General features: G+C 21.9%; 1 protein-coding gene across 1 annotated transcript; it reads left to right on the top strand.

The window, feature by feature from the left end:
• Positions 1–498: 498 nt before the first annotated feature.
• Positions 499–10,992, top strand: LOC135145572 (uncharacterized; the record flags this gene model as incomplete). The annotated part of the gene is made up of 18 exons (XM_064077685.1): positions 499–613; positions 925–1,007; positions 3,437–3,510; positions 3,827–3,870; positions 3,984–4,074; positions 4,186–4,223; positions 4,283–4,421; positions 5,794–5,925; positions 6,881–6,958; positions 7,408–7,520; positions 7,619–7,700; positions 7,941–8,012; positions 8,583–8,653; positions 8,708–8,797; positions 9,434–9,547; positions 10,059–10,169; positions 10,582–10,653; positions 10,898–10,992. Coding segments are annotated over 18 exons (1,603 nt in total), but the record flags the coding sequence as incomplete, so codon positions are not given.
• Positions 10,993–13,584: the final 2,592 nt, after the last annotated feature.

The raw sequence follows: 13,584 nt of genomic DNA on the forward strand, positions 1-13,584 counted from the left end.
AAAATTTTAAAAATAATAATTTTAGTTATTAACATAAGTTTCAGTATCTCGTTAAATTTAAAAGTTATAATTTTTATTTAATCTAAAAAAATATAAAAATTAAGGTATAAAAAAATTCTTTTAAATATTTTTAATTTCGGCATCTATAAATTTAAGTTGTATTACTAACACCACTAATAATTATTACCAAATTTTTAAGTTAATCTAAATTTTGTTAAAAGAGTTTAAAAACTTAAATTTGCTAACTTTTAGTTATTTTAATAATTGTCAACCTTATTAAATTAAATGTTATGACAATTTTAGTTGCTTTACTATTGAGTTAAATTTTATAAAGTAAATTTGAGTTACAAAAAAAATTAAAGAAACAATCTTACAATTATATTAAAATTTTTTAAATTCTCACTAAATTTTTATATTTATTTGTTTTGAAAACTTTAAAATTTTTTGTTTTTTTTTTTGGGAGAAAGTAAATATTTTTTAATAACTAAATTTATTTAGACTTCAAGAAGATAACATTCACGACTTCGAGCTGGAAGATCGAGAAGACCAGTTCATGAATACGCTAAATTACGTGATGGGATTGGCTGATTTCAAACTTTTAACCCAAAAAAAAGTACCAGTTATTATTATTATTATATATTTTTTAAAATTAATTTTATTACTATTATTTTATTATTATTTTAAATTTAGAAAGAACTGCATTTATTTTTAAACTTGCTTTTACAAAAAAGTTCAAACTTTATATAAACTATTATTATGTCATCTTTTAATAGAAAAAATATATATTATAATTGTAATTTCCGTTTGTTAACACAAAATTGCAAAAAACTTTTATTGTTAATATTTTTATTTGTAACGTTTTTTAATATTTTTAGTATGAATATTTTAATAATAATGAATTTTTTTATATTTATTTTAAACCAGGCCGAAAATTTATACGAGAAATATTTATTAAATATTGATATCAGCGTTGACAAAGAAAAACTCGATTATAAATTTATTGAGCGGTGACTTTTTTATGAAAATCATTATTTTCTTTGAAACCTCCAGCATTTTTTTAATGCAACTAATAGAATTACAAGTTCCAAATTTTATGATAGAAAACAAAAACTTAATATACTATTAAAATAAAAAATTGAAATTATTTTAGAATTATTATAACAAAAAATTTTTTTTTTAGTTTAACAAAAAAAATTTTTATTTTTGTATTGAAAAACTATAAAAAATAATTTTTAGGAAATTATTTATAATTATAATAAATAATAAGAAACTTTTTTATGCCATTTGTAATTACTTTTATATAAGTTTTGCTTGCTATTTAATATAAAAAAAATTATTTTAAAAACTTTTTATGAATTAAAGAAGTTATTTTTTTTTAACTTATAGAAAAGTTTAATTTGGTTATTAAAATAAAATAATAAATAAATTAAAAAATATAAATAAAATTATTAAAGTAAAAATTGTTAATGAATTTTATTTAACGGTTTAAGTTTTCTTATTAAAATGAAATTTTATCTATTTTTAATTTCGCTGGAATTAAATTTTTTATTCGCTTCACTTTTGTTAAAGAATTTCTATAAAAAAAATTATATTGTAATTTTTAGTTTTATTTTTTCAAAAATTTAGCAGCTTTTCAATTTTTTTTTAACTTTTTTAAAAGCACATATTTATTTTAGTTTTGCTTAAGTTTCTTAATATCTTTTTTATAAAACTTATTTATTAGGAAAAAGTATATTATTTTTTTTTTAGTATTAGTACCTAACCCTAACCTATATTTTTATTGGATTTTTTAAGTTTTTATTTTATAATAAAATAAAAAACGTTATTATTATTTATTAACTTTATTTGTATTTGACTTTAATGAAGAATTTAAATATTTATTTAAATAAATTTTTTTATTACCGAAATTAATATTTTTATTTATATATTTTTCTTTATATATAATTTATAAAAGCTGTTATAAATATTTAGCAATAAAAAATTATATTTAAATAGTTTTTTTTTTAATGATATAAAATCTAATACTTTAACAAATTATTTTTATTTGAAAAAAATTTATTTTTTTATTTTATTTTACATTACTTACTTTTTATAAGCAACTAGATAATATTAAAATTTAATACCTTTTATATATGAAAATACATTTTTCACTAAAAAGGATTATATTTTATTTTTTTTAGTTTAATTTTCTTTTGATATTACTGCTATTTATAAGCTTTATAATTTTCTTAAGTAATCAAAAAAATTCACTAATTTTAAATGAAAATTTTTTAATTTTATTTTATTAACTTCAAATATTTCTTTAAATTTTTTCTTAGAAATATAGGTATATTTATTTTTCTAAATATTCGCGCTTTTAGTAAAATTTTGAGAAGATTTATTAAATAATCTGCATTTCTTTTTTTTTTGTGGATTATTAATCTTTTATAAGAAAAATTCAATTTTATGATTATTCTGGGGGAAGTATTTATAAAATAATAGTAATAAGTTTTTGGGACAAATTTTGCAAGTGTGCTGCTTTTATTACAAAAATATTTGTTGGGATGAATGCAACTTTTTTAATTATATATAAAATTCTATTATAAATAAAGTATTAAGTTGAATTGTTATTGTTATAATAAAATATCTTTTGAGTTAAATTTTGCATTGCAGCTTTTCATTGATTATTATTACTATTATTAACTGTTGAATTGATTTAGAATTTAAAAAATTTGTTGAGTTATTAGAAATTCAATATTTTTAACGACTTACTTATTTTTCGAAATTTTTTTTAATTTTTTTAGTCAACGTTAACGCAAATTAAATTTTTTGGTTTATTTTGTTTTTTTACAACTTTTTTTTAATGTATTCTTTATTTTATTATAATTTAGAAAACTCAAATTATATAAAGTAACACTTTTTTGGTGTAGGAAATAAATTTAAAAAAAAAAGTTTTGAGAAAAATAAAAATATAGTAAATATATTTATTTTTCCAAGTTATTGAAAAATTTCATTATTTTTATTACTTTTGTTACTTTCTGGTTTCTTTATTTTTTTTTTTAAAATCAATTAAAATAATGAAGTGAAACTTTTTATTATATTAGAATTTATAATAATTAAAAAGCTGGAAACATTTATTATAATATAAAAACAGTGCTACAATTTATTTTGTGAATATCTGAACTTTTTTGGAGCGTTTTTTTTGTCAATTTACTTTTGTTAAATTTTTTTTACAGTAAATTATTATATCAATAATAATAGTTTATATTGTTGGACGCCTTTATAACATTATAATGAAAACATGATTCTGCTTTTCAAAAGTTTTTATAGTTTTTTTCATTTAATTTTTAACAGGAAAATTTTATTTAAAAAAGTGCTGTATGTTTTTTTATGAATAATAACCAATTACTTTTATAATTTGAATGTGCTTAATAAATTTAATACTTTTGATTGGTAGGTATCACCGCCAGTTCCCCAACACAAATAGAGCAGAAATTACTGATTACTTTTTAATATTTCAAAGAGGAACTGGTATTTTACCTTTTTAATTTTTTTAAAAAGTTATTATATACTAAACTATTGATAGTTTTTTATGAAAAGTAAAGCTTTAAACATATTTCTTTTATTCTAAAGAAAAGTATTATCTTTTCATTATGAGTTATTATATAAACGTTTTTTTTAATAATATACTTATTAAATTTATCTTTTAGAAAAGTTTCCTAAGTATTAAATGTATTTTTTTAATTTGATAGAAAAGTATAAGTAATTAATGTTAATTTCCATCTTTGATTTATTTTGAAAAATATTATTAATAAGAAAATAAATAATTAAAAAACATAAACAATAGGAATTGACGAAGCAAAGAAATTTTTTTACACAGAAAAAGTTGAGGTTTGTAAGTTTTGTATCTCTACGTTTTTTTGAAGTTTTGTTCTTTATATACTTTTAATACTATATATAATAAATATAACTTTTTTTATTTTTTTTATTTTTATATATAAAAGGTTCTTGTTAGAAGGCTTAAAAAAGTCATAAAAGTAAAAGTTTCCTCACTTTTTCCTCCAAAATTTATGGAATGGATCGATATGCAAAAAAGTTTTTTTTTCATTTCTTAATATTAAATATTTCTATTGGTTAATTTACCTTTATTTACTGGTTACTATGAATTTTTTTAACTTTTTCGTTATTTATTAAACTTTCTTATAGAAAAAGCAAAAAGCTATTCGTCGATAAAGCTGCCAAAGGTAAAGCATTATTATTATTTTCACTACCTTTTTTTTTAATTTATTTTTAAATTTATTAGGAGCTTTTGTCGAGAGGCTTGTTTGTAGCCACTGTCCTTTTTTATGTTTGGGGTCTTTTTTCAACTCTCTCCGATCCCCACAGAAGCAAAGGAATTTTTAGCGCATTTTTTGGATGGCTGAATTTTTTTTTACTGAATGGTTCAAAAATAATTAATTTTAAATTATATAATTTTGTAAGAACAACAAAGTTTTTGATGTGAATGTTTATTTTAATTAAAAAATTTGGTTTTCTTTTTATATATTTTGAGGTGTCATCAAAAGTAGTGAATTCTTGAAAGTTTTTTTTAGTAGTTCAAAAATTTTAGAAATAATTTTTTTTTTACTATTTTGGTGGAGTTTTTGGTAATTTCTTTGGAGTTTTTTGTATTACATAGATTTTTGCTTCCTTAAAAATTTAGTTATATTTATTGGCGCTTTTCTATGCTTTCCTCATCGTCACTGGCCCTTAATAATAGAACAAATTGAGTAATGTTTAGTATTTATTTTGATGTTGACTAAAAACCAACGCAACTTTTATAGTAAATGCAAGAAATATTAAATATTATTTGAGTCATTAAATAAAATAAAAGTATATAATTTTTGTCTCTACTTCTAGCGCTTTTAGCTGCTTTGCCCCTATTGGGTCTTTATAACGATCTCTGCGTGATAACAGCTTCTTATTGGTTCACTACTCTATCGTGAACGCGCGTTTTGAGTCATTATTTATTTGTTGGGAATTACCGATAAAGAGATGAAAAAATTCGGCCTTTTTTTATGAAATTATATCTTTCATTAAATTTAGTGATTTTTTTATCGTTAGAATGGAATTTATTTTCACTTCTGTCTGTATAATATATAAATAAAAATAAAATATTAAAATAATAAATAAACATGAAATTTTTTCTAATAAGAAGTTTTTTAATGAATATTATTATTTGTATAATTACTACTGTAGTATTTATAATAAAAAGTTTTTGCGTGCATTTTATATAAAAGTTTATTATTCCTATTTTTATCGATCAAGTATAATTGAAAAATAGATTTCATTAGAATTATTATTTCACTCGCCTGTTTTCATTATAATTTAATAATAATTTTTTTGGTTCGTGACAGTTTTCTTAAAATATATTAGAAAGTCATTTAACCAATAATATAATACCACTTTTGCTGGAAGTCTTTTTTGCCCAATCGCTATTTTTTAATTTATAAGTATTATTATACCCCTCAACCAACCATTCACGTTTCTTATATATTTTTTTATTTTTATTTTTCATTAAAAATAAATTCTCGTCCTTTTTTTATTTAAAAAATTATATACAACCTTTATATATAATAATTATGTTTAAAAGAAGTAAAGCACCAATCATGCTTCGTTTTCATATGTTACTTTCCAATCACATTTTATGCTTGGTTTGTGATTTTTCATGGGTAATCCTTTTTAATGAATAACATTTTTTGCTACAAATCTACTTTCCACATGTTTTATAATTATAAATTCACTATTTTTATTTTTTTTGAAATTTTTTACAAGGTGCGATTCTTGGTGTTGTGGCATTTATTTTCCTGTACAATCCGCCTTTCGGGACTGAACAAAAGGATAAGAAAAAGGAAAAAAAGTTTGCGAAAACTTTGAGAGTTCGTAAGAAGTCCACTGTGAATTCCCGTATAATTTTTTTTAATGAATTTTATATATTTCTTATAAAAATATTTTTTTATTTATATTAGTTCACTAAATTTTGATCATTTTCATAAAAGTAAAGTTTATAAATATTACTATATATAACAAGGTCTTTATCAAATAATAATAAATTTATTACTTAATAAAAAGTAAATATGTAAGTCATAAATTGTTTATACTAATTCGAAAAACTTTTAACTATATTCCGAACTATTATAAATTTTACTGGTTAAATTTATTATTTGTTTATAAATGTTTAAGAACTTTAAAATTATGTAATCTAATATTTTTTATTCGCTACTTATTTAATATTCTTTGCCAATCAATACGTATATCACATGTCAAGTTTTTTTATGTAAACGTTAAAAATTTTTTTAGTGGTTTTTTTAAAAAAATAATACTATATGAACTTTTTTATATATTTTTTTCTTTTGAACTTTTATAATATAAAATGACTTTTTTTCCTTATATTTTATATTTTTTTTTTAGAACTTTACAAAAATTTTAATAATTTTTATACCTTTTACTTTTTTCTTTTTAGCATTTATTTTATATATATAAAATTTTTTTTTCATTATTATTTATATTTCTTAATTTAAAACTTTTCAAAATATTTTTACTAGTTTTATATATTTTTTAAACTTTTTTTTCTTTTTCTTTTCCGCTTTAATAATAGAAATAATTTTTTTTTTCGTTTATATTTTTTTAATTTAAAATCTTTCAAAAATTTTTTGATCATTTTTTTTTATTTTTTACTTTTGATCTATTATTCTCTTTCACTTTTATAATATAAATAAAAAATTTCTTTTCAAAATTTTTTTAAAACTTTTAAAAATAATTGATCGTTTTTTATAATTTTTATTCTTTTTTACTTTTCCAATGTTATATTATATTTTTTTATAAAGTTTATTATATAATATTCCATTTATTTTCATGAAAGTTGTTGATACTGATGAAGACCAGTTTGCAAAAAAAATAAAAAGAATTCGATTGGACCAGCTTCCATTATATCCAAAAGGTTTTTTCTAGTTTATTTATTATTATTATTATTAATTATTATTATCGTTATTATAATTATTTACTAAATTTTATTTTATTTAGAATTTTTTCTGAATTGTATTATATTTATAAATAATTCTCTGTTTTCATAATTTTTATGATAACTTTACTAATAAAGAACTGTTTTGTAGTATTTTGAAAATTTTATAATATTAAAAATTTATGTAATAATTTTTATATACTTTTTTATGAAGTTTATTTCTATAAATATTTAAGTTTTAATAAATTTTTAAATATAATTTTTTATATATAGTTTTATTAGTTTTATTTTGCTAAAAAGTTCATTAGTTTTTAATATTTTGGTTAAAAATATAAAATATTATTACTTATTCAATTTTTTTTACTTAAATTACAATTATTATGTATTATTATTAATTGTTTTATTGTTTATATATTCATTATAATCAGATCTTCTGGTTCAGACAACTTTGCAAGAGCCGACTTTTCGCGACGTTATAATTATCTACCGCGAGATTGGCCAGAAGGCCATACGTCTTAAACGCTTTGTGGACATCCCTTTGGTTAACTTATCAATCATTTATTGACTTTTTTCTTCTTTTTTATAATATCAAGTTATTAAAAGTTCTATTTTTAACGAATTTTTATTTTTACTAATCAGGCGGATTTGGAACTAGTTTATCCGGCAAAAGCAATTTCTTTAAACTTGACAGATTCGTTGATATTTTTTGTTACTATTATCGGTAGAATTCACTATTTTTTTTATGATTATCAATTTCATAAATTTTCTATAAAAAGTTTTTACACATTTTATGCTTCACCAATAAAATAAATTCTTTAAAACATATCTTTTATATGACTACTTTCTAATGAAGTCTGATACTAATTTTGTATTATAATGCAACAATATTTTCAGCTTATAAAAAAATTATTGAAGGCTTATATTATTAAAAAAATTGTTTTTTTTTTAAAATGTTTATTAGTGGGCCTCGTTTCTGTTGCAAATTCTTCTTACGGCGAAAATTTGGGAGACTACGTCTACAGCATTGCATTAGGTAATAATAAGTAAAATAATATAATGATGCTAAAATTAATAATAATTATAATAATAATGTAAAACTTTTTATATACAATTGAAAAAGAAAGTTTGAAAAATGTAACAATAACAATTACTGATAAAAAAAATTATTTTAATAAAAGAATTGTTAATAAAAGAAATAATATTATTTACTAGGAAAATTAAAGTTATTAATATAATCTTATAAATAAATACGATGAAAACAAAATTTTAAATAAAAGTAGTAATAATATATGTTAACCTAAAAAATATTATGTTATAAAATACTAAAGACAACATTATATAAACTTTTATAAAGGTTTTACTTATAATGGCATTAATGAAAAATATTATCAATATATTATTTTTGAAAAAAAAATTTAATGATAAGTTTTATTAATAAAAGTAATAGTAATATGTATAGAAAAAAAATTGTTTATTATTATAAAAAAATTTTAAAACAAAAATTTATATAAACGTTTTATTAATAAAAGTAATAACAATAATAATACTTAATAGTAAAAGTATATTATAATTATGAAAAAGTAATTTTTTTTACTTTTTTAAGGTGTTGGAATTTTGATAGCAAGAAGTATTTATAATTATAATAACCAAAAGTCTGCTTATGAGGCCACTTTAGTACTTTTACTATTATTATAATTATTATTATTATTATTATATATTATCTGATAGACAAAAACTTTGTATGAGAAACAAGTGAGTACAGACGAAACTTTACTTATTCATTTAGTTCGGAATTGCGAAGAACAGGAAGTCAAAGAAGTTAAAATAACTTGTTTATTATATTTATTATATAAAGATGTGAATTAAAATTATAGAAAAGTTTACTCTCTAGTCTTTTTTTATAGTTATACTTATTTTTATATAAAGGTTTGGGATTTATAAAATTAAATAATAATAAATAAATATTACATTAGCGATTATAATATTTATAAAAAGACAAAAATTTTTCTTTTATAGAAATAACTAATATTAATAGTAATAATAAATATAAACAGATTCATGAAGAATAAAAGAAATAATAAGCAGAAGTAAATATCTTAAAAAAAATTCTTTTTTAATTTCAGTAAATAAAAATTGCTTACGAAAAGTAGACTAATACAAACAAAAGTATACAATTCAAGAAAAAGCACTCTAAATGTTACAATACTTTAAATTCATTAAAAAAATTGCTTACGAAAAATAGACCAATAAAAATAAAAAATTATGTAAGTAAAAAGGTTAGTTTTTTTTTAAGTTCAGTAAAAAATTGCTTACAAATCAATTTTAGACTAATAAAAAAATTGTATTAAAGAAAAAAGTTTGTTTCAATAATATATAATGGAAGATTTTTTATGATAATATTTATAATATTTGTAATATTTTTTATAATAATAATAATAATAAATAACAATGAAGGCCCTTCTTGCTTTCTTTATGCTAACAAAAGAAGGCTCTCAAAAGGAAGATATTCTGGACTACCTCATCGAAGCATTTTTAAGAAAATATTTCAAAAAAAATATTGACTTCCACGTGATTTTGATTCATTATTTTTATAAATACTTTAACTTTTCTTACGATGAAATCCTTTTATTATTATTATTATTTGATAATTAATAACTTTTAAAATTAAATAATTTTCTCTATTTTTTCTGTACTAAAAAGATATTATTTCTTTTATTCTAATTTTTTTTTTTACAGTAATTATTTTTACTTATTATATTTTTTAACTCCGGATTATTTTATATACTTATAACTTTCTTTTATTTTTTATGAAAATATTATTTTTAAATTTTCTTTTTACTTTGCACGACAAAAACATTATTATAATGATTATTGTTTATTTCTTATACAAACTTTTTTTAGTTTCTTATAATATTTTATATTACAATTATTGAAACTGTTTCTTTAATTTATAATAATAACAAAATAAAACTATTATTTTTTATTTTACTTTTCAGTATTACTTTATTAAAGACCTTCAAAATTGAATGATAACTTTTCCTTACATTTTCACTACTTTTACAAGCTTTTTTTTTTTTAGGTGTCTAATGCGCTTTCTAAGCTTAGCCACATCGGCCTCGTAGAAATTTCTCCCGGCGGCTTGGTTACTGCCATCCCCTTAGAAAAAGCCGTTTCAACTATTACTAAAAAGGTATTATTGTTATTATAATTGTTATTATTATTATTTGATTAAGATCTCAAATGTTTTTGATTTAAAAACTAATTTACTTTTTTCGATTTATAATTATTTTTGTACTTATAAATTTTAGCCACAAGTTGTATGTTTAAATATTTTTTTCTAATTAATAATTTATTAGTTAACGATTATTATTATTATAACGTAAAAAAGTAAATTAGAAAAAATACACTGGTAATGAAAATTTTTTATTTTTCCCAACCTTCATATTTTTGGGGAATTTTTTTTCATTTCTTATATAATTAACAATATTTTTATTATTTAACTTACAAAGTTATATAAATTTTTGTTATAATAATAAAAGTTTATATTTAATGTTTGCTGGATCTGCTTTAACTTAATTTCATATAAATTCACTAAATTTCAGTGGAGTGAGTTTGATATAGGATTAAAAGATAAATCAAAAGAGGGAGGAATGGTTTCCGGAGCTGCCGATTTCGTAACCTTTATTAATTTTTTTTTTTTATTAATCTTATAATTATTACTCACAATTTACTATTTTTATCTTTTACCGATTTGAGTAAAAGTTGACAATAATTTTTAATTCTGTTCAATTATAATATTTTGTGTAATGAAGATACTAAAATTATGTTACTATAAAACCTTTCCATAGTATATAGTATTAATTTATAGCCCTCTAATTTTATTATTAAATAATTTAATTTAATTTAATTTAATTTTAGGTTACCGGCTGGATTCCAGGAATGGGAAAGAAAAAATCTTCAAAAACACCTCAAAAAGAAGAGAATTCTTCTATAAAGAATTGATGAAAGCTAAAATTATGTGTTTTTGCAGAAGTATTTCGCTAAAGTTTTAAATTTCTTCCGAAAAGTTCTTGATAATAAATAAAATATTTATTATTGAATAAAAGTTTTTGTTGGTAAATTAGTTCCATTAAGATTTAAATTAGTCATTTAAAAAATTTTAAAATTGCTTATACCCAAATAAAGCTTCTGTGTTGCACGCCCTTAAAGATCGAAATTAAGTTTATTAACTTTATAATAAAGTTTTTTTTAAAAAAAGTTCTCCTTAAAATTGTTTTGTTTTTTTAATAATTTAAACTTTAGTTTGTATAAGCTTTAGTTTTAACTAAGTTTTCTAGATTAAATTCATTATTAAGTGGTCTTAAACGGCATATATTAAATCTTCACACCTTTTAAAAAGTGCTGTACATAAAATTTGTTATAGTAAACCTAAAAAATTATAAAAAGATTTTAAATTTTTTAGCTTATCTTTCCATGTTTTGTTAATAATATAGCAGATTTCATTTAACTCTATAATACGCTTGGCTTACATACGTTTGTCATACGGGGAATTAGTAAATGCGTAACCTTTTATACTCCTCCTACTAGTAATTGGACGAGTAAAAAAAAATATTTGCATTCTGTTGCTCAATTATATAACACGAGAAGTACGGACTCTAGGTGCTTCGCTGCGTCACTAAGGCTGGAGACTAACAAAAAAGTCAACGAAAAAAAAAGCGGAGCTTTCACAACTCCCATAAAACTAGACCCATTCGTTATCTTCTTCCCCATTTTTAGTAAGTTATAGGGGGTATCTTCAAGGGCGATTAGAACAGTTTTGTGGTCTGAAGAGAGTTCCAACAACGTTATAAGAAAAAAATTAAAGCATCAGGGCATTATCGAGCGCACCAAATGTCTAATATAAGGCATGATGAGTCAAGCCACGGGGACCTATCACAAGGATTCCTTTTTTTCCGCGCGTTTTTACGGGCCAATTATATTTGGATACGTACAATTACTGTCCCCAGTGAATGTTTGCAATTAAGATTTCTACCAATGGTTTTTGAGGATGAGCCAGAGAATGATGTATCGATACCCATCCTAATTTTTCTGTCGTCGAGCTTTGTAGGCTAAGAAAATGTTAATTTTACTATTGTTACTAAGTCTCAATATAACCTACAGAAACGTGAGTTTTTTATATGAAAAAGGCCACTCTTCCCTGTCCGTTGGGTCTATCGTTACCATACAAAAAATAGTTATGGCAGTGTAGAATTTTCATCCTGATTGAACTGTGTTTATGAACTAAAATTATGTCATCGCTTGACCCCTCAGTTCCAGTTTTTGAAGTTCGCGGAGCATGATGTAAAGACCGTAAGCATTTTAAGCTACAATTTCAAGTTGCTTACCTCAAGTAAATTCACAGGCTACCGTTCAAATTTTTAAAAAGTCCGTCGGTAAGTTTTGCAATTAAGCACTTAATCTGTTGTTATTGAGAATCTGTTATTCAGTTTTATTGGCTTAGTTCTCGCCATCCTATATGCAGTCTGAATCAGCATTATCATCTCGCTATGAGGTAGAGGGATACAACAAGTGACAGTAAAGGGCTCTAAAGGTTAATCTTACTAATTTCATTAGGTAAAATTTTTTTCTTTACATTATCGCGTCACCTTTTCCTTTTAAAAGGGAAATATTACACCGTTGAATTTGATCAGTATACATTAGTAGTTTATAAGAGCATCACGCTTGTCTCCGCGGACAACAAAGGGAAAGGCTTTAACTGTAACTACCGTAGGTTGGCAAAGAAAACTGCTCCAAATATCCACTTGAATTAATCATTAAAGCTGTATAGTATTAAACGAGTATTCGTGCTCAAAACAGTGTAGAGCCGGGGAGGCTTGGCTAGCGCCTTGTTGGCTGGGCTCCAGGTGGCCTCAGGTTTAATACTTGAGGGTTACCTCTTCTGGTAATGGTTTTTAGCAGTTTTCCATCACTGTAGGGATGACCGGGGTATATTTATAGTACTAACACCTGATAACCTTCTATCAAGCTCATACTCAAAGCCAAACGGCCAGAGACCATCCGAATGAATACATATTGATAGCGCCAATGAAACTGTACATCCAGCTACGGATTTGATGATGCTTTGTATCAAATTGCACTAATAGTTCCGGGACAGAACGTGAGTTTTAGGTTACATTACTCATTATGTAGCTCTTTCCGCCATGGCTTTCGTCCGCAACTACTTACTCTAATGACGATGGTGTACTACATAACTTAGCTGGTTTTATCGACGTGCTTAATAGTATCAAGGTTGATTGCGCCAGCTTTTCATAGGCAAATCACGAAGGACCACTTCTAAAGAAAGTGCTAGTACTCAGCGCGATGCTTTATTTAACTAAGTCTAATATTAAGTCTATTTGTTAACATTTTGATAGCAACTAAGTCAACCTTGAATGGATTTGCGATGGGCCGAGTCTAGTTAATGAATCCGAAGCCTCAAAGCGCAAGAGAGATTATTAACCATAATGTTTCTTCCAAAGGTACAGGGAAGATAGCACCTATCGAAGGACTTAGCCTAAATCAAGGCTAATTCACCCGAAATGACTGGGAAAAATAAGTGAAATAAC

The sequence above is a fragment of the Zophobas morio genome, unplaced genomic scaffold (genome assembly GCF_036711695.1).
Source record: "Zophobas morio isolate AGI-343-1 ecotype UQ-CSIRO unplaced genomic scaffold, CSIRO_AGI_Zmor_V1 ptg000159l, whole genome shotgun sequence".
Taxonomy (NCBI): domain Eukaryota; kingdom Metazoa; phylum Arthropoda; class Insecta; order Coleoptera; family Tenebrionidae; genus Zophobas; species Zophobas morio.